The following is a 21557-nucleotide window of genomic DNA, read 5'->3' as shown; positions in this document are numbered from 1 at the left end:
CTCGCCGCCGAAGCAAGTCATTGTGTCAAAACCGCGCTAAAATTATCGCCGCAACGCGGTTTACTGAAGAAGTTTGAATCATATTGTCTGTTTCGCGTTGCTAGGTCTCGTGGGAAACGAAAAGAAAAACGCGTTGAGCCCGTTGGCCCAATTGCGGCGGCACGGGACCGTTCAAAGGTTGTCTCCACCCTGTAAAGCGGTGTTGGTTTGTTCCCGCGTTTCTTTACGTTCCGTAACCTAGATGGCGCCACCATACCGTGGCAAGCGTTTGGTTTGTTTTTGCCCGCATTTAAACCTGGCTTGTTTTTGTTCTGGGAGAAAATATTCGTTCCCTGAAACAGTGCTCGCTCGACAAATGGGTCACGTAAGCCACCGTTGCTTGCGTCAATCGGCCAGTGTCGTCTGAGACAACCCCAAGCCCCGTAGTGCTGTGCAGCTAAACCAAAGCATGCTGTGCGCACTACGAACAGCAGAACGCATCAGTACTTCTATGTTTACATGTGCTTTCGTAACTTCCACTGTTTGTCCCATCATTCTTATTGCTTTGTAAATAATGTGCCCTAAATTTAAGCGCAAATCGCTCGTTCGTCTAGTTTGTAAGCTCTACCTAATTTGCGTCTGCTTCTGCCAGCCTCCGCCAATCGCAGAGCTTAGCCCATGTGACATCACAGGTTCTGTGGCGGGAAATGAGCTGGTGGGTCGCATGACCATTCCCGTTTTTCCTAATTATGTAGCTTATTTGAGCGAAGTTTACGTTAAAAGTGGTATCAGTATGATTCTAACGAGACAATCTTTTGAATGAACCAAACTTGTGTTTTCTCTTCATGGCTCCTTTCAGTCTGAATGCAGGTAAGTTGCGTTTGAACGCCCTGGGCACGGCGACGTTGCATCCTTGGAAGTAGTCGATCATGACGTGTAGATCGGGGTCGGCACGCTGCTGGGCGGCCAGGTCACTCTCAGTCACGAATCCGAAGAACGCGCTGTCTTCATCGGAGTCTTGTGGTGGTGGGTCGATGGGGGCACGGGACAGGCAGTCGGCGTCGGAGTGTTTCCTCCCGGATTTATAGACTACTGTAACGTCGAATTCTTGCAGGCGCAAGCTCCACCTACCAAGACGGCCAGAGGGGTCCTTCAAATTGGCGAGCCAACACAGCGCATGGTGGTCTGTCACAACCTTGAATGGTCTTCCATACACGTATGGGCGAAATTTTGAAATGGCCCATATAATCCCGAGGCACTCTTTCTCAGAGGCTGGATAGTTTCTTTCTTCCTTGGACAGACCACGGCTGGCATAAGCGATTACTTTCTCGCACCCGCTTTGCTTTTGTACGAGGACGGCACCCAAGCCTATATCACTGGCGTCCGTGTGCATTTCCGTTTTGGCATTTTCGTCGAAATGCGCGAGCACAGGCGGGCTTTGCAGGCATTGTTGCAGCTCGCAGAAGGATGTTTCTTGGGCATTTTCTCAGCTGAAAGGGGTGCTATTTTTCGTCAAGCGCGTGAGTGGTTCTGCAATGCGGGCGAAGTTTGCGAGGAAGCGCCTGTAGTATGCGCATAGTCCGCGAAATCTCCGCACGCCCTTCGTATCTTTCGGTCTTGGGAAGTTCGCTATGGCGGAAGTTTTAGCCGGATCAGGCCGGACTCCCGCGGCGTTGACGACATGGCCCAAAAACTTGAGTTCCTCGTACGCGAAGCGGCACTTTTCAGGCTTCAGCGTTAACCCCCACGCACGGATGGCATCGAGTACAGACTGCAACCTTCCAAGGTGTTCGTCGAAAGTCCGGGAAAATACCACAACATCGTCGAGGTATACGAGGCAGGTGTGCCATTTCAGGCCAGCTAGCACCGTGTCCATGACTCGTGGAAACGTTGCTGGCGCCGTGCACAACCCGAACGGCATCACCTTGAACTCGTACAGACCATCCGGGGTTATAAATGCAGTCTTCTCTCGGTCTCTCTCGTCCACTTCAATTTGCCAGTAGCCGGTCTTCAGATGCATCGATGAGAAGTACTTCGCGTGGCAGAGGTGGTCGAGGGCGTCGTCGATTCGGGGGAGGGGGTACACGTCCTTTTTGGTGATTTTGTTCAGTCGCCGGTAGTCAACGCAAAACCTTTATGTGCCCTCTTTTTTCTTCACGAGTACGACCGGGGCAGCCCAGGGACTTTTCGATGGCTGTATAATGTCGCTGAGCATGTCGCCGACTTGAGTCCGGATGGCTTCCCGCTCGTGTGAAGAGACGCGGTACGGTGACTGTCGGGTAGGTCGGGCTCCATCTTCGGTTATTATTCGGTGCTTCGCCAGAGGTGTCTGACGTAGTATTGAGTTCTACGAAAAACACTCTCTGTAGCGATACAACAAATCCAATAATTTCTTCTGTTCTTGCGGTAACGCCGGATTCACGTCGAAGAGATTCGGAAGCTTGAAGGTCTCTTCGGGTGCGCGTTCAAAGTCGGCAACCGCGATCACGTCACTTGCTTCTTGCGTTTCTTCGAGTTATGCAATTGCAGCGCCCCTGTTTAAATGCTGGTATTCCTCGCTGAAATGAGTGACCAAAACTTGGGATTGGCGTTGCGTAAAGCGTGCAATGCCTCTTGCAACGGAGACACCACGGTCGAAGAGCAACCTTTGGTAACTCTCCACGATAGAGTCGACGTCAAGAACAGCATCTTCACAGTAAACGGTGATCATCAAGCTTGCGCAGGGGGGAAAGTGTGACATGATCATCGGCGATCCTTAAAGCAGCACGGTGTTCGGGGTTCGGTTCTGGCGTCATGGAGTGATCGGAGGAAAATGTTAAGGACTATGTCTGTACATCAATTACTGCACCGTTGTCCGTCAAAAAGTCCATTCCAAGAATTACGTCCCGGGAGCAGTTAGGCAAAATGACGAACGCCGCAGGGTACGTTGTGCCGTCTATGGTGACGCGCGATGTGCACGTTCCACTTGGCGTCACGAGGTGGCCTCCTGCTGTGCGAATATACGGACCGTCCCATCTGGTCATAACTTTCTTCAGCTTAGACGAAAAAGCCCCGCTCATGACCGAGTAGTCGGCGCCCGTGTCTATGATGGCGGCTACTTCAAAGCCGTCGATGGACGGCTGAACGTCGGACGCTGCCTTCTTCGAGTTCCGGGTGCGTCCTGGCTTCGTATCTCGGCTTCTGCGTGTTGACGGTAGGGCACTGTGCGTCGTGGTCTTCGTGGTATTCTCATCGGCAGGTTCGGTCATGTCAGGTACACGTCGCGCCGTTTTGCTGTCGTCGTCGTCGGGAGTCACGTCAGGTTAGATTGGGTCGTCGGGGTCGGGGCATGTCTTGAATCACGGTCTTCAGCGAGTCGCTGCGTCGTTGGAGGATTTTCATTTTGCCGCTGTTGTGCAACTTTACCCCCCGAAGTTGCTGCTTTTAGTTTCCCCCGCGTGGGCTGGGGGACCTTCCACGTGAGAAGTCAGCAGTGCTGCGGCGGTTCGGTGACTGATACGGGTAGGGCGACGGTGAACGGTTGAAGCCTACTGGTCCTCGGTTGGTGTTGGAGAGGTAGTCTTCGATCTCAGCAGGGCGCTGGCCGTATCGGGGGCGTGGGGCGTCGACGGAGAACCCTCGCAAACCGAGCCTCTTGTAGCGACAGCGACGGTAGATGTGGTCGGGCTCTCCTCAGTGGTAGCACAGCGGGCGATTATCGGGCGTTCGCCACACGTCGGTCTTCCTTTGCGTCTGGTATTGGTCTACAGGGCGTCGGGCGGGCGGCATTGGACGGCGGAATGGCTCAACCTCTTGACGACAGGTTGGAGCAGGGCGGGGTTGACGAAGAACTGTGGAGTAGGTCATCGCTTGGGGCTGACGGGGTGCTTCTGAAGGCGTAGAAGTCCCCAGCGCCTGTTGAACCTCTTCTCGGATGACGTCAGTCAGGGAAGCCACTTGAGGTTGCCGCGTCGTTGGAAAAAGCGTCTGAAGCTCCTCCTCGACCACTGCTCGGATGGTCTCCCGCAATGTATCGGAGCTTACAGTTGCGGCACCGATGGTGTCCGAGAACAGTGCGTTGACAGGGCGGTCGTACTGCCTCGTTCGAATTTCTAGCGTCTTCTCCATCGCGGCCGCCTCAGACGCGAATTCCGCCACTGTCTTCGGAGAGTTACGGACTAGACAAGCAAAAAGCTCTTGCTTCACTCCTCGCATTAGAAACCTGAGCTTCTTTTCTTCAGTCATTTCAGGGTCGGCACGGCAAAAAAAAATTCACCCCACCTCCCCGAAGGGAATCGTGAGGAAATGCGAATGCATTTCTTTTGCGCGAGATTGCGCGGAATTCATAATTAATGAGGAGACGGTGATTTGTAGCGTAACCATTTATTTAACACCTGTTTGTGTTGTCGTTGTACTTGACGGCCACGATCACTGCCTTGTGGTCGGTAAAGTGCACAGTCAAAGGGTCTTTGAGAAGCATGTGGGCGTGGGAGAGTGGGGCGAGCGTCGAGAGGAGAAGCACCGAAGCACCGCGCCTACCCTCGCCTACACTCTCCCACACACGCGGGAGCTCTGGCGAGCTCCCGCGATGCGAGCGCCGTCACACGCCCGAGCGCGCTCCTCCTCCTCTCCACTCACTCGCCGCTGATCCGCCCGCACCACCTGCTCCGGTTGCTAAGGGAGAGGAGGAGCGCGCGCGCTCGCAGCTATTGCTATGGGAGAGGGGGTGAGAGCGGAGAGATAACACCTGCGGGCGCGTGGACGCCGCACGGCGCATGACATGGCTCGACTAAGAAATGCATTCGCATTTAAAAGTCGCTTCATCTCTTCAACGAAAATCGCGACCCCTTCGTTGGGGTGCTGAGTTCGAGTTTCAAGCAAAAGGGCAGCTCGTCCTTTTCTCACCACGGTAGTGAAGATCTTAAGAAACTCCCTTTTGAATTGAGTCCAGTCGGTCAAAGAGCTCTCATGGTTCTCGAACCAAGTTCGAGCAGCATCTTCTAAGTAAAAGAAGACATGCCGGAAAGTTTCTTCGTCGTCCCACCTGTTGAAGATGCGGACGCGCTCTAGCTTCTCCAACCATTCTTCGGGGTCTTCAGCGGGGGCTCCCCGGAACGATGGCGGTTCTCGGGGCTGCTGCAGGATGATTGCCGACGTTGTTTCTTGCACCATTGTGTTGGTTGCAGCGTTCCTTCTCTTGGGCCCTTCTGGCAGAAGACGGAACTCGGGTAGCAATCCTTGCAGTCGGCGGCTTTCTCTGGTTGGGCTGGCTTGGCGGCTTCCAGATGTCGTAGAGAGCATAAAGGCATAGTAACCCGCACCTCCACCAGATGTCACGAAGCCAAGGACGACGCAGTTGTCTTGAAGGAGAAACAAGTTTATGGGAGTGAACTTGTGCTCCCCTAACAACTCAAAAGAATACAGAGGCGGCGAAGCAGCGGTCAACAAAGTGACTAGCACAGGCGAGTGTCGTCGAATGAATGCCGCGGCGTCTGCTCTGCAGGCTTTTATCTTTCGGCGCAAGTGTTTCTGGAAACTTCGATTCACATCCACAACATTGTAGATCACAGAAGATTATTCTGGGCTAGTGACGTTAGGGCAAACAGTCTGGTTATCTGAATGTGATAGCCCGTGCGGCATAAAGTAAAGATGTAAGACGCACTTCGTTTGGAACGCAGATAAAACAGCCGGGCGTGGCCCGGCAGTAAAAACAAACAATAAATAAACAAACCCATACATGGTTTGCGGCAATATGCGTTTAATACATCTTCTTCACAAAACGAACGCAAAAAAGTAGCGCCCTTCCAGTCTGTAAAGAAGGATGACCTTCAAAGCTTGACGCAGTATACGAAATGCACGAAACAAAACACGCTTGTTTGAAATTTGCGAACAATCAATTAGAACTTAGCCGAAAGACATTTTGAAGGACTTGAGATTTATTCTAGTTGAAACATGTGAGGGAATGACTACATAGTTTTCGAGGGGAACGGCCAAAAAGGTCACAAAAAGTAAAAAAAGCCTGACCAGGCGACGTCTCTTACTCCTCCCCCTCCCCGTTTTGGCACGACTCTGCGGAAATGCCATGTCCTTTATGTCTATATAAAATAACAGAAGAATGTACGCAATTATACACGTAGAAAATCAGCTTTTAGTTTTCAGAAAGAAACAATCATTACAATAAAAACATCACAAGAAAAAAAACTCATAAGATGTCAGATTGTAGAAAACAATAGTAGTATTAAATATTTCACAGTAAGAAAGAAAAGAAAGCAGTTCTCAGTTTTCTCAAAGAAAGAGTAATTGCAATACAAGATTTTATAGTGCCAAAAAATTTCACCATCTTCCCGTAGGGGAACCCTGAGTAGTATGCGAAGCAGCCATGGGGTCGACTCAAGTTCCCATTAGTTTTCAGTTCGATCTCGGCGTTACGGGAGGAGAATGAGGGGAGCGGAAGCGTGCGCGCGTCATTTATACCGCGGAGCTACAGTGGCGCCCCCAGAGGAGTATGCCGCGGCTACCGTCGCGTCTGTAACCCTAAGCTGCTTCGCATTATCGCGCGCAGAGCCGACGCTGTTGCCATTCGTTGCGCAATCCCGGAGATAAGAGGAGCGTAGGAGAGAAAAGGAGGAATGCCTTGCATACTACTCAGAGTCTCACGGTTCCCCTACGGGAAGATGACGATGGTGGTTGAACGAGAAGCTATCTCGTGATGGATTCTTTGGTTAGCCAATCTCTAGTGGCATCCTGCCACAATCATCATCAGCGGTGCCAGGCCAGGCATGCGCAGTGGGTGTGCGGACGGCGGACAACGACAACGACAAGGGAGGGAGGGACACAGCCCCGAGCATGTGCTGCTTCGCATCTACTCCAATCCCTAGGGGCATCCTGCCACAATCATCATCATCAGTGTCTGGCCAGGCATGCGCAGTAGGGGTGTGGTACTCAGGGTTCCCCTAAGGGAAGATGACGACGGTGGTTGAACGCGAAGCTATCTCGTGATGGATTATTTGGTTGGCCAATCCCTAGGGGCATCCTGCCACAATCATCATCAGCGGTGCCTGGCCAGGCATGCGCAGTGGGTGTGCGGACGGCGGCCAACGACAAGGGAGGGGGGGACACAGCCCCAAGCATGAGTTGCTTCGCACCTAATCCAATTCCTAGGGCATCCTGCCACAATCATCATCAGCGGTGCCTGGCCAGGTATGCACAGTGGGTGTGCGGACGGCGGACAACGACGACAAGGGAGGGAGGGACACAGCACCGAGCATGAGATGCTCCGCATCTAAAAATTACCCCTAAGTTTTCAGCAGGAAATAACCAATCACAATACACGTTTTTACTGTAGTTCTAAAAAGTACATGCCCTATTTCTTTTTACATGGTTGTTCGAATGGTTAGAATTGCGGGTTGATTGTTTGAGAAGTCAGGAATCTGGTAGCTCAATTTTTGGTGACTAGTTTGTGCGGGTTTCTAGGTTGTGTGTATATTATCTGCCTAAACTTGTATTCATGTCTTCTTGACGTGTTAAGGTCAGGACAAACATGAAGCTGTCGGTTTCCCTTCGGCGTCGTCAGCATCTTACTCCCTGCCCAACATACCAACCAAATCCGCTCGACCCCTGGGGACACGGGAAAGTTCGCCTTGGGGCGGTGGACGTATACGTTTAAACCTCCTGCCAGCACAACGGACATGTTACGTGTGAAGGCATGAAACCTACATCTGCGTGTACGCCCCCCCCCCCCCTTTCCTCTACTCTCAACTGGTGCCTGATAAACTGTCAACCATTTATGGGCGCGTGCTTAGAAGTGAAAGACAGCGCCAATATTGTCACCCTGAAGGCCCTTCAAGCTGAGCAAGAAATATTAGCTCAGGTCGACGTTGCTGTTCAGGCGGCAGAGATTCCCAGCTACTCAACGAACTGGAACTTGCGGTGAAAACGGCGGTGACAGGGGCTTTTGGTTGTTTTCTCCACCATTTGCGAGTTCGTTCCTGCAGCCGCTCCTTTGATTCCCGCTGTTCTTCCTCCAAAACACCCTGAAGATCTCGAGCTTTATTCTAGCGGGCAAACATGTGGCTATCCGTTTCAGTCCCGCATCGTAGGCATGTGACTGTCTGTGTAACACACCTCCCAAACCCAAACCGCTCAACCATTGAGGACAACTGAGAGGTCGCATTGAGCCGTCAGACTTCCACGTTTACATTTTCCGCCAGTACAACGCGCGTGTGATCGGTAGCGGCAAGTAGACTAGCTGTGCTTGCACGACCCCTGCTTCCACCCCCAACCAGTGAATGCTCAAACGGGCAACCGGTGATTGCGCGTGCTTAGGCGTGAAATAAACGGGCGGAAATCTTGTGCGGAAAGCCTTTCTTCATGAAAAAGAATTATGGGCTCACGTCGGCGTTCAAAGCGGGCAAGTTCCTTTGGTAACGCCTGATAAGGGCACTATCGCGGTTGTCAGCTGAATTCGCAGCTTTTGAAGGAGACATCGGGGGTGGCGAGGGGGATAACAGTCGTGAAAGTGATGTTAGCGGTGGCGAGGAGGGGGGCCGCAGCGGCGCCGCGTAAATCGGCTTCACCGGGACGAAACCTGGGGGTCTTAGACATATATTGCTTCATCGTAAAAGAAATAAAAATTCATGAAGGGAAGGACGGAAACCCAAAGAAAAAATTAATTCGGCATTTCAGCTTTGGAAAATAGAATGACCAGCGAAGCTCTATTAGATAACGACATAGAGATGACGCAGAATTTAGTTGGAAGGTGCGAGAAAATTTGACTTCTCTCGAGCATTGAGGGCGCTCATCACTAAAAAGGACACATACGTGACCACAGGAACTTTTATGTTGACTTACTGATCTTGGAAATGGTGCCTATCAACGATGAGGAACGTACTCCAAATGCATATCAGGTGATAAAAAGTGTAAGCTTGAAATCGAAATCGTGTTTTCAACGGTGTGCGAGTTTGGTGGTTAAAGTTTTCTAAAGCGGACACACAGGCATGTGGGTTTTCCAATGCACTGCACTTGGTCGTCTTATGAGGGGCGCACTACGTGCCGCACTACGTCATGCCTTCACAGAGACACATCGGTCCGACGCGAGCGGCGATACGCCTTTGCTTTGGTTATTATTGTAACAGCGACGCTGTTCAGGAAATCGTAATTTTTCGTGTCCGCAGTTAAAAATACCAAGAAATTGCCGAGCACACACACGTGATCGCGGGACCCGCGGCGACCGCAAGGCCATTAACAAAACCAAGAAAATGCCTAGCACTCGTGTGTGCGTGCCTCGCGACGGCCGCCCAGCGTCATGTGTGCACGTTTGTCGAGCCAAGCCTACCGACTTAGGGAGATAGGCGAAGATTGCGGCGACCGCCCAGCAGTTAAAAAACCGAGGAAATGTCTAGCCCTCGTGCGTGCGTGGCTCGCGGGGACTGACCAGCGTCACCGGCGCATGTTTGTCGAAGCAAGCATATCTACTTAGGGAGATTGGCCAAGATAAGCAAACAACTCCAGCATTCACCCTAATCGTGGCAACACGTGATCGGAACGAAAAAGGCTCCAGCATTCTCCGCAATCGGGCAACACTTGCCCAGAACGAGAAAGATACTTCATAAAGTACATGTCTCCAAGATGATGTCCAATGATTGTCACTTGCAAAAAAGACAAGCTCACACTCATAGCAACAATGATGGAGTAAAGCGAAAAAGGAGCGAACCGGCTGCATTCGTGGACTTAAACCTTCGTGATGGTCGTGAAGGTTGCGTACAGCTTCCCCATCTTCAAGTCTCGGGCGATAGCGTCAGCTTGCTTCATTTTTTCATTTTCCATGCGCGTGGACGTGTCTTATCACAGCCATAGAACCTTGGCTGAAAAACTGTGAAAAGCGTGTGCACCGCGCCTTGTACCTGCACAAAAATACGCAACTAGCGAAGCTGAGGTGCTATATCGCCATAACTGCGTAAATGTACACCGTTTGGGAAAAGAACCAAACGAAAACTAAAAAAACAATTTGACAACCTAAAGTATTTGGTGGCTCATACTATGGCTGGCATTAAAAATAGCAATGAAGACGAGCGGCAGGAGAACTCTGCGCATTAGTAGCGAATTTTCTGAGTTTCTGATTTTCTACAAAAAGGTCGGCCTGATGGTAGTATATCTGGCCAGCTATTCTGTGTGTGGGAAGGGAAAGGGGAGGAAATAGCGTGGATAGAGGACGAGAGAGATGAAGATGGCGGAGAAAAAAATTAAATGGCTATGTATAGAAGATGCATATACAGATACTGTGCATTTACCCGTACCTAGAAGCACCTCATTGGCTTTACGAGTGACCCTGACTGTGAGACATGCCATGTACCAGAGATTATTTCGCATGTTATCTCCCACGGTCCACGCTATGCGCATCCTCGAGAACAATTAGCGAGAACATTGGCCCGTTTGGACTGTCGTGTGGTGTCGGAGGAAGTGCTGCTGGGACCTTGGCCAGACGCCAAGCGTTCCCACAAGGCATTTAAAGCTGTGCTGACATTTCTGCGCAGCAGCGGCCTCTCAGAGATATTGTAGTTGAGGCCCGTCCGGCTTAACTTTAAATTCCACCAATTCTGGTGAGAAGGTAATGTCGTCAAACAGCATCCATTCCCTATAAACATATTTAAAGAAGCAAGTGCAGTAAAACTCCAAAATGTTGCTGTTCGAAGAGCGCTGTTTTCCGTCACACCTATCATACGTGTGAGGCTACTGAGCACCAGATTCTTCAAAACGGTATGAGAACTGTTTTTCTCAACAGCGCAATAACTTCGGGACTCAGTCTGTTTTAATAGGAGAGCTGTTTATGGCGCCACAACTCCGCCCGGCGTACACAGAAAACCCCAAGCCCACATGATCTCGTGCCTCGCGGCGTCCGCTCTGTGTCGTCCAGGCTTGCACGTGGGCTTACGCCACATAAGGAGCACCCGCATTCGTCGTCGTCATGTAGCAACAGGCGCGCCACGGGCACTACGTGCCGAAGACGATCACAATGAATCTGCCAAGCCATCCATTCACGATCCACACGTGGAGACGGCCACCAGACCAGCTCATGAAGCACTGGAGGCCTCCCAAGTCGACTACTGGCTACAAGAGGCTTTGTCCTGCGACGCTGGGCCGTCAGAAGACGACGACGAAAGGGATGGTGACGATTGCTACTGATTAAAACACTGTACATAATTTAATGGTCTTCCCTTTACAGTGCTGTCCGAAACGGCTTTGCACCGGGGGGGTCCGGCTGCTCCCTCTCTCTTCAGATCCGCTGTCAGTGTGGGGTGAAACTGGGGCGACCCCCAGTTTTACTGTTTTTCCAGCCTTGCACCACTAGTGCAGGCTGCGCCAATTTTTTTCTTTTAAAAATTGTTGTCCGCTTGTTAGCGGCACTGCATGTAGTGCTGTGTCGCAGACAGGCGGATGCGACGACCTTTTTTGTGGCAAAAAAATTGTCACCAAACCGGCTGCTCAACATCTGTTCCAAATTGGAGCAAGCTAGTTGCATCAGGTACAGCGACTGTGTGGCAGTATGTGCAGATGGAGGAAAATATATGTCGGAGAACTTTGAAGGTTGTCAAGCACTTGTTGAGAAAAGGCCCTTGGTGGGTTCTACTCCGCGCACGATATTTCATGACGCACTCGCTTCAAAGACGTGTCCACTACACTAATTTCTTTGTCGTCGCTCGTCACCATCGTGGTGTATGACGTCAAAGTGAGGCCACTGAAAGAGAAATTCCTTGCCACTCTGTGAGATAGGCGTTGAGCCAAAAACGCCGGTCTCCTGCTGCGACCTTCGGGGACTGTAACGAGGAAACCTTCCCGGCGTGTATTTGACTTGATTCAAGAATTTCACGTTTTCTTCATGAGTAAAAAAGTCACTGCATGCCTAATGGCTGGCCGAGAGCCGGTTCTTCATAGAGCTCACTTACACAAGGGACACATTTCTGGAGGTGAATATCCTCCAAATTCAATTTTTAAGCACTGATACTCCGTCTTTGTAGCAATGAGAAAGAAGTCACGGGGTTCACGTGGAAACTTGCAATGCGGGCAACAATGCTCGACTATTGTTGCGAAGACATGTTCGCAAGCGTACACTTTAAATTAAATACCCCGTAGGGCGTCTTCGTCTCAATACTCCACAATGACCAATTGGAGTGGTCTAGTGGGGAAATTCGGCAATTAACGATGTCGATAATATAATTTGAGTGGCAAATGGTATCTGCCCAGGCACATTGCTCTATGCAAAACGCCTTGCACGTCTTGCGTATCGCCCCTGCGCACGCGCCTTTTTTGTTCGAATATGTTGTGCTTGGTTACACGCCGATTTCTTGCACTAGGCTATATTATTTGTAATTATGAGGCGTTGTGGTGAACACCCCCTACGGGGACTTAGGGAACAAGAAGTCAAACAAATAAAAAGATTTACCCCATGAAAGACCATGTCTGGAAACACGGCTTCCATACATCAAAGCGCACCGAGTAAGGGTCTCGGGGGACGCGTTTCTCACCCTCTTCACCTAAGTTTTCAGGTTCAAAGAAAACAAAGTAAGAGTGGGCGGGGAAATTGGCTGTGCCTATATTAGAGTTTAGATAACGCATAAATGTCTTTATTTTCGGAGGCATTGTGTTATGCCTTCAGCACCTTCGATATCTACCGCCAGAATCCCCCATTTCTTAACAGTTACGAGAAAAATAAAAATAAAAAACAACCACAAGATTATGTGGAAGGCGCTCGCGGGTGCCCAAAGTTATTTTTTTTAATCCGGGTTGGGTGCATTGTTTGGCTTTGTGTTTGTTATTTTTGCCTGTAATTTTCTACCATCCACCCTTTTTCGCAAGGGGAGGTATGCTGCTTTTTGTATGGCGCTCTTTGCCATTAGTCGGCATTGCGCCATTAATATCCAAACATCATCATCATGAGAGGTATGCTCCTTGAGATAAATGTCGCGAACGCCCCACTTAAAAAAAGTGCTTCACCAGGATCCTGGACCCAGCACGCTACAGGGTAGGGAACCATACAAGCACAAAAACTACGGGCCGTTGTCCAAAACGATTACTTCAGCTATACCATGGTGTGCAAAGACTTACTTGGCGTGGTTGACCACGCCAGCTGCAGTGAGTTTTTCCAGCTGCGTGATTTCGGCGTATGTGGGATAGCAGTCAACAATGATCAACCGCCCCCTGTTGCTTTGATATAACGGGTTTATAGCCAACTGCTCTCAGGACTTTTCCGGGAAAGCTGTCGGCTGACGGGGAATTTCTCTGTTTATCGCTGTCTCCACGCATTTCGGACCACTGCGGACAGTCTGTTCGACGTCCTTTGACTAGCCCCGCCACCAAGCTTCATCATTGGGCTTTTCAAGCGTTTTGAAATTTCGAAATTTCATTGATGCAGTACGCGCAAGGTGTGAGGGTTGCAGGCGCCCGAAACTACTGCTCTTGTTACGCGCTAGAAGATGTGATTTTCAACGTTTACTTGATGGAGAAACTGCTAGAATGGCCCTACCTCTTGGTGTAGGTCTCGCTGGAAAGGCCATTTATTGCTGCAGAATTTCCGCAGCTCACGGCACACTTGGTAACCACTCTGACTACACCGAAGCAGCTCGAGGCAGGCTGGCTTGATTGGAATGTTAGCCGTGAGCTGTCTGACAAAATCCCGGCCCATATCCACTAACGTGAAACCTGGAAAGGGCGAAGCATGCAGTGTATAAGTGTATTCTTGGCGCCTTGGCGTTTTTGCTAACGGAGATGAAACCGTTGGTGGGATAGGTATACAGCATTGCTGGAAAAGTCTCTTGTATTTGAACCACGAAGCTCTCTAGCGCGACGCGTAAACGTCTGTCCCGGCGTTTTTTTACTACGTGTTTCGAAGCGCTCCAGCGCGAAGCGTAGACAAGTGTCCCTGGGTTTTTTTAGTACGCGCTACGTTCTAGCGGAAGGCGTAGACGAGTTTTGCGGTGTTTTAGTCCCGTGAACACATTAAACGACAATTACGACGACGACGACTACGACGATGACGACGATAGGAGACGCCAACAGCCCCATCCCCTAAGGGGCTTCACCCCTAGAAACCTTCTTTGGCATCTTAATAAGAGCAAGAACAGCGAGGGTATTTTACTTCAAGTTAATCTCTTGAATTTCACCATCGGCGCAAACGGCCCTTAAATTCTCGGGCCCGTTCGAAACCAGACCACAAGTTTCAAGAGCGAACTTTTTGCAAGCCACCGTTCCCACAGCACCAAATACCTTCCAGAGCTTGTGCTTTGCGGATTCGTACATAGTTAGGTAGGAGGTACAGCACGGAGCTTGAGTCAAGCAAGAACATATTACTGAGGCTTTCAGCTCTACCTTCGTTTCAAAGAGATGTGCGGGGACAGCAAAGCTCACTGCAGTGCATATGAACTATATTTTCTGGTCATAGGAGATTTTGTCCCTATGGAATAATTGCAGTTGCATTTACTAACAGCGACTACACTTCTATATAAAACGGAAGCGTCGGGTTGTTGTAGAGATACGGGATTTATTTCATTTTTTTGTGGGCCCCATGCGCAGAAACTGGAGGTGCGTAGCGTAAAGAAATAAAAAAAATGTTCATGTTTTCGATGTGACAAAATACTGCAATGGAGCAGGGTTCTCCACTTCTACATGTGTTAACACTTGGAAAATGAGCACATATTGTATTGGCACCTACACAACCACAAGCACGTACGCTCGATGCCCGGCCCCTATGTCGCTCTGATTCTACCCCAAAAAACACATAGTGGAACCCCAGAAGATCGCGCCATACCTCTCACTGCCGTGTCACAATAAAACCTACCTAACATTTTACTGTCTGGTTGCTACTTAAATAGGATGGGGGCATGGAGACAAATATTCCAGTCAGCGCAAAGCTCCCTCGATCAGGGTCTAGCATAATTTGAGACTGCTGCCATTTTTCCGGAATACAGGTCCAGTCTGTTATTCCAAACGTGTTGAAAAAGCGCGGGAGCTGGAACCGGAGTGTCATTTCGAAGCCCATAGGAACCGTAGAGAGACCGGGTCGAACACGACGTGTAATGCAACGAAGAACACGTGGCGGACAGGGGAAACACAATTTGCGCCGAATGTCAGGTGAAAAGCAGAAGGACGCCAACGTAAACGAAACGGGCGGCGTGACAATGTTTCAAGCCAAGCCGGCTGCGCGGATTAGCACAAGATGGACGCGGCCGTTCAAAAGCCATCGGAAGAGTTTTAGTTTGTGCACTAGACGAGCAACACGTAACGTTTACAGTATGATCCGCTGCATCAGTGTAGATGCCTCCACCCAACCCTACCCACTAAGTGGCCGCATGCAGTCTCGCAGAATCAAAGAGAAAAAAAATGAATTGGGTTTAGCTCAGCTAACCTTGGATATGAAAAACAAAAGGTTGTCTTAATCTGGTTGAGTCTTGGTTTCGCTTGGTTATTTTTTGATGTAGCTGTATTGCCCACCACGCCCCAAAGACGTTAAGTTCCGTGCAATGCTCACAGAAGGAGGCCCGGCATTGCTTTCATTCTCGGCGAACGCGGCGTTCACATAGCCCAGATGCGTCACATAGCCCAGCATGACTAAGCGGTGCATGCGAAGGAGGCTGCGAGTTTGGTCGGCAGCCGATCAGCTGAGCGGCCGCTTCCGTCCCGGCCGCAGCCGCTACGTGAGCAGAACGACTTAAAACGGGGCCTTGAGTGGAGCGCCGACAGCGGGCCCGGTGAATCCCGCGATGCGTTTCGAGGAAAAGGTTAACTTGCGCATCCTCCGTGATGCCACTGTACGAAAGTAGTAAAGGTTTGCTTTAAAATTATATCAATGTTCTGCAACGCTTGATCGTTCACCCAGTACAGTTTCTGAGAATATAGCGGTTACAAACGCACCTCAAGTGCTCTACGCGTCCTGTGTGTATGATGCCCATGTCCGTGCATTCTGTGCAGTTGGCGGCGGCTCAGCGGGGAGCGTGATCGCCAACCGCCTGTCGGCCGATCCCAGAGTGAGCGTTCTGCTCCTGGAAGCTGGGGGACCAGAGGCGGCCTCGCGACAGATTCCCCTCTTGGCACCCTACAACCTCGGCGGGCTGGACGACTGGGCCTACTGGTCGGTGCCCCAGCGTAACGCCTGCCTGTCCTTCAGGGAACAGGTGAGTCATACCCATCCCTTAGCAGTGGTCGCTGGGAGTCTAACACCAATTTTCTATACTTCATACCTCACGGACAATTTATGTCTATTAGGAAGGCGAAATGTGACCATGCGCGTTCTATTTAGAAGTTGGAAGAAGCCCGGTGCAATGAGCGGCAATGTAGGTGGGGTCTTCTCTGCGTGAAGGAGAAGCATTATAAATGCGCAATCAAAGTATGGGTCATGAGTCAAAACGTTAGACGGTGTGAATGGGTTGCCCAAAAGATGGTCGACGGCGCAAAAAACTTGCCTAGAAAGCTCGTAATGACGTCAGATTTCTCAGGAAGGTTCTTGTAAAGAAAGAATATTTAGGCTCTGGAAAGAAAATATGGTTCAGTTGTTAGGGGGAATTGAACGCCGGCTTCCCGGGCGCGAGAGAAACGCGATGGAATGACGCTTCTACTTCTCCTTTGTTTTGGCCGACTAAAGGCGCTCCCAGTGCGCGCGTAATGGGGCGCGTGACGATACTTTATTCTTAGGAAAGGCATAAAACGATAAGTATGCCATGAGATCACCTTATGATATACTGTGTATACATTCACAACACCGTCTAGACTGCACTTATCCTTGGTGATGTGATTCGTCTAGAAGGCCAGACTCTTCGCTGCAGCCTAGGAGTGCCTAGACGGGTACCGGTGATGTTGAACGGAAAAAAAGGTGTTCCTGCACTGTAACTAGGTATTAAATGCTTGCAGCGGGGCCTTCTTGTAAGCCTATGACTCGGTGGTCCACACAACAGAATGCTATTTAGCTTTATTGCTAAACCAGCTGCGTTTTGGGCACCACCGACCCAGATCTTACTATACGGAAAGTAACTTGTATAAAGCTTTTTAATGGCCACTCCTACTCAAGTAACTTATAAACAGTTTTAGGAAGGGGAACAACATGAAAGTGCTCGCAGGCATGGAGAGTTGCTATTCCTTCAGTGTGGAAATAATCTGGCAGGGGGCAAACACTACAGGAAGGATATCGGGCTGCCATTTTTTGTGAATCCGGTAGCAACCTCACAGCGAAGGCTTCATGCTCACCGCCATTAAAGGATCATATGCGCAGCGATCTCCTTTGCCACGAGGCAAAGTGCTTGGAGGCACCAGTGTGTTAAACTACATGGTATACGTGCGTGGCAACCGCCACGATTACGACCGCTGGGCCACGGAGTACGGAGCCAGGGGATGGGCATACGAAGACGTGCTACCACACTTCAAAGACATCGAGGCCTTTCATGGGCGAACGCCGGACGGTGAGTACATTTATCACGCCTGTTGTAAACCAGGGTTCTTGCACTCTCGGCTCAGTAATGCCCAGCCGTAACGTCAAATTGCACATACCTTTTATACAGCAGAATGCTTGTAGCAATGTCTTAGTATATCGCTGAGAGCCGGTACCCGTTCAAAAACCGTGGTTATGAACACTATTCTGGCCTTGCTCTATCGCGTGATTATGAACGCAGAACTTTTACTCCGCACCGCTGAGGAAAATTCATTTGATACGAAACCACTTTCCCCAAATTTGGTCTGTTAGTTTAAAATTATTCTCATAAGACAATTCAATACCCTCGGTGTTTTCGACGAATCATAGCACCCGGAAATATCTCATTCGCAATTTCCTGAACAGTGAAAACTGGAATAAACGAGTCCATAGGCTGCGAGAGAGAGAGAGAAAATTCTTTAATGAGACCGAAGAGGTCAGCCCTGCATAATGCTGGGCTTGCTACTTCAGATGGTTGGTGAACATGGGATAAGGGTTATATGCTTACATGAATATTACAGATAAGAAAAAGAAAAAAAAACGAAAGAAACTCTACTAGACAGACACATGAACACACATAAAAAAATGAGTCAGAGGCAGTCACAGACTGGAGTCGAATCCAGAGTCTCTGAGAAAACGCGCAAGAGCTTTAAGACCCCGCACCGCCCTGTCTTCGCTGTTCCAGGGGCCGAAAAAGTCCTCCATGCTGACAGTTCTCGCCCGTAATAAACCTCCCGCTATCGTTCGCGCCGAGTTAAGACGTGGACAAACGCAGAACAGGTGTTCAGTGTCTTCTCGTACACCGCAAAGCGTACACAGAGGTGATGCCATCAGACTGATTTTGTTAAGAAAGGTTTTTGTAGAGGCTACTTTGAGGCCCAGGCGATGTATAGCACACTCTGTTTGCCTCAATAAACCGTGAGGTATACGAAAAGTACACTGCGGGTCGATAGCAGAAAGGGGGGCGTACTGCAGGTTCGAGTTCCGCCAGTGCTGCAATTGCATGCGCCATCCAAGAGTTGTGGCTATTCCGTTGATGTCCTGCTTGGATAAAGCGAGTTGTACTGGTGAGCTCGTGGAATGGCCCTCGCGTGCGAGCCCATCCGATTTCACATTGTCCGTGATGCCGCAGTGTCCTGGCAGCCACTGCAAAGAAATAGTGTGCCCGTTGCGGAGCACCTCAGTTTGTATGACGTTGATTTCTTGCATCAATCGTACTTGATTACTTCCTCGCTTGAGAAGCGTTTGTAGCGCAGAGCGGGAGTCCAGGAAAATTACCCAAGGTTTTGGAGGGCAGTCCCTGTCAATCTGCAGCGCAGCTCTTACTGCTGCCAGCTCGGTTTTTGTAGCCGATTTCTTGTGGCTGAGCTTTTGGCTCACAGAGACCCCCGAAGATCGCACCCATACACCTATGGCGGAAGATTCAGAAGTCATAGACCCATCAGCATATACGTGGGTATACCCGCCATAACAGCGAGATATATGCTGAAGTGTGTAGTAGGTCAAGGCCGGTGGAGGCATCGCTGACTTTTTCCCGATTCCAGGCACTGGTGTTGTTATTGACCACGTAGAAAATAGCCAAGGTGGTAACTCGGGTCTAATTGGACGTTGATAGTAAACCGGCAGGAATTCCTGCACATTACTTCTGGAGCTATCTGCCAAAGGATGGGCAAATGAACCGCTAACATGGCGGAGACAGACATAGATATTTTCTTGTCTTAATAGTACCCTGGCTGAGAGGCATCTCGCTTCACAAATTGTCCTGGTCGTTGAAGTGCACTTAGGGAGTCCCAGGCAAATACGCAGAGCTTGCGCCTGTAGTGCCTCTAGCTCTATGACGTTGCTCTTGGACAGGGAACCGAAGGTAGGCAGGCTGTAGCGAAGCAGACCAATAAAGAATGCCCTGTAGAGTCGTAGGAGTGAAGCAACCGAGCAACCCCATGCAGTGCCTGCAAGCATCCGTAGGATGTGCACGAAAGATTGTAGTTTGTCTTTGAGGCATCGAATAGGATAAGTCCATGACATTGACCTGTCAAATACAATGCCTAAGAATCGATGACATCGCTCATATGGTATGGTGGAGCCTGCTACAGTCAGGGCATAACGAGTCATGTCGCGTCTTGTAAATGCCATCGCAGCGCATTTTTCAGGAGAAAGAACCAGTTCACAATTTTTCAGGTATCACGCCAATCGTCGGATCGCCAGTTGCAGCTTCGCTCGTATGCTTCGTTGTATAGCAAACCAGGCGCAACGGGTATAGCAGTTAGTAGCCTACATAATCACACTTTTATTGACATTTTGTTCTTTAACGTCCAGAAGAGAGATGGCGTAAAGTACGTTTTATATGGCTAGCACCTTAACTTTGCATCGTCTTAACGTCAGAAACCTCTTAAACCTCTAAATATTAGGAAAACTGGGAAGGCAAGTTTTCTTACAACACATTCAGTTGTTAGCCTGCTCTACCCCAAAGCGTGTTCCCTATCGGTGTCCACAGAAGGTGACTTCTCCAATGAGCATGCGGGTTCATCTTAGGCATCTTTCGCAACGCGTCTAATGTAACCTATGTCATGGAATCGGCCAACAATGCCTTTTTAAAGTGAGCACTTCAGAGACACCTCTATGGACCTCAGGTCATGTCGGTCTTTTAGATAGTTTGCTACGGAGTGAGATGCTGCGGTGGAGGAATTTGATGATGTTGCAGACACATGCTGACCGGCTACCGTTGGTAGTCAGCGGTCACTAAGCCTTGGACCTACGGATTTGTTTCTAAGACACCAGGGCACTTCCGGTCAGCTGCTTGGGATGTTCTGCTTCTTGATGAGATAGCTTGTGTTTGAAGATATCGACCTGCACTAGAGCCAGTTCCCTGCTTGTACACAGCCGGTTACATTCTTGTGTTGTTGACCGTTACGCCTGAAGCGCTGCTCCCACTAAGGACAGTATTATCAGCATCTGTTCTGCATTCATTTTCTATTCTTGTTTCTTCCAACAGACTATCATGGAGCTACCGGAGAGGTGCCAGTGGAGTACGCGAATACCACGACTCCGCTAAGCGAGCTTTTCCTGCATGCATGCGAGCAGGCTGGTTATAGCAACGTGGACTACAACGGACACACGCAGTCAGGTTAGTTCTCATTAGGTTTGACCAGTAAATAGTACGCTTTCCCCTTAATGACCTGAAAAAAGTATTTGGAATTTTTGCTGTTCATTTTTTCCCATGATGACGTTGTGTGAACTGCGAGCAGTGCACGCAACATTCCTTGAAACAAAACGCAGGCTGTTCCCGGCTGCAGACCAACATGAGAAATGGAGTTCGTGTTAGCGCAAGCAAAGCCTTCATTCAGCCCATCCTTAAGACTCGCAGGAACCTCCATGTAGCCGTGTACAGCCATGCCACAAAGGTAAGTGCATACTCTAAGATCATTCTTCGCCATAGCTTTGCCTACGGGAGCAGGGATGGTGCAAGAGTGACAAACGACAACTCGTGACCAGCGCCGAGCTTACAGGGGTCCCGGCCGAGATGGCGACAGCGAAATTCCCGTTTGGTAGATAGACAACTAGACCGAAGGTTAATTTAACCCCGGCTGGTGAGGATGAGCTAGCTGTGTCAGTCTAGGCAGCCGTGCACAGCCCTGATGTGCGCCTCCAGTTTCAGTCGCTTCTGGATGCATGTCGCTCCTTTCGGCCATGCGCAGGTATAATTCTGCGGTTGCACCGGGTAGCGGGGTGAGTTTAGGAGCAGATGTGCTTAGGTGGAAAGGGCAGAGCAACAGGCAGTGTGGGAGGGGGGTCTCTGCGCTTAGAGAAACAAATAGAGATGGCTGAACGCGTGTGTTGAACTGGATTGTTCCCCTCAAGAGAACGTTTTCTCGTAACGTGCAAGCCGGCATGGAGAGTAGGGAAGATGCTATGTAAGCTGAGAATGACAGCTATAGTGGAAAGGGGAGAATCTGTGCCGCGGGCGTCTTGAGATTCCAGAACGAATTTCTCAGACACGCCGATAACCGCTCTCATTCCCTGCAATCTGTGTGCGACCATGTCCTCAATGTAAGAAATGTACCTTAACATTGATGTCTGCTGAGAGTGCGGACTAAGTGATGCTAGGTGGTGATCTGTCGAATTCGAGTTCCTACAGACTTGGGTGGCGCGA

General features: G+C 50.0%; 1 protein-coding gene across 1 annotated transcript in view; it reads left to right on the top strand.

Moving 5' to 3' along the window:
* LOC144167395 (4-pyridoxate dehydrogenase-like) overlaps positions 1-21557 on the top strand; it is a 61564-nt gene that overhangs the window by 21235 nt on the left and 18772 nt on the right. The window contains exons 2-5 of the mRNA XM_077696667.1: positions 15919-16121; positions 17213-17399; positions 20400-20531; positions 20684-20808. Of these exons, the coding sequence (XP_077552793.1) occupies positions 15919-16121; positions 17213-17399; positions 20400-20531; positions 20684-20808 (647 nt within the window). The remainder of the gene's footprint in view (positions 1-15918; positions 16122-17212; positions 17400-20399; positions 20532-20683; positions 20809-21557) is intronic.

Source organism: Haemaphysalis longicornis, unplaced genomic scaffold (genome assembly GCF_048455015.1).
Source record: "Haemaphysalis longicornis isolate Haplotype H1 unplaced genomic scaffold, Haemaphysalis longicornis Haplotype H1 scaffold_2, whole genome shotgun sequence".
In the NCBI taxonomy this organism is placed as follows: Eukaryota; Metazoa; Arthropoda; class Arachnida; order Ixodida; family Ixodidae; genus Haemaphysalis; species Haemaphysalis longicornis.
The sequence above is the reverse complement of the archived record's forward strand: the minus strand, read 5'-3'. Positions and strand labels throughout refer to the sequence as shown.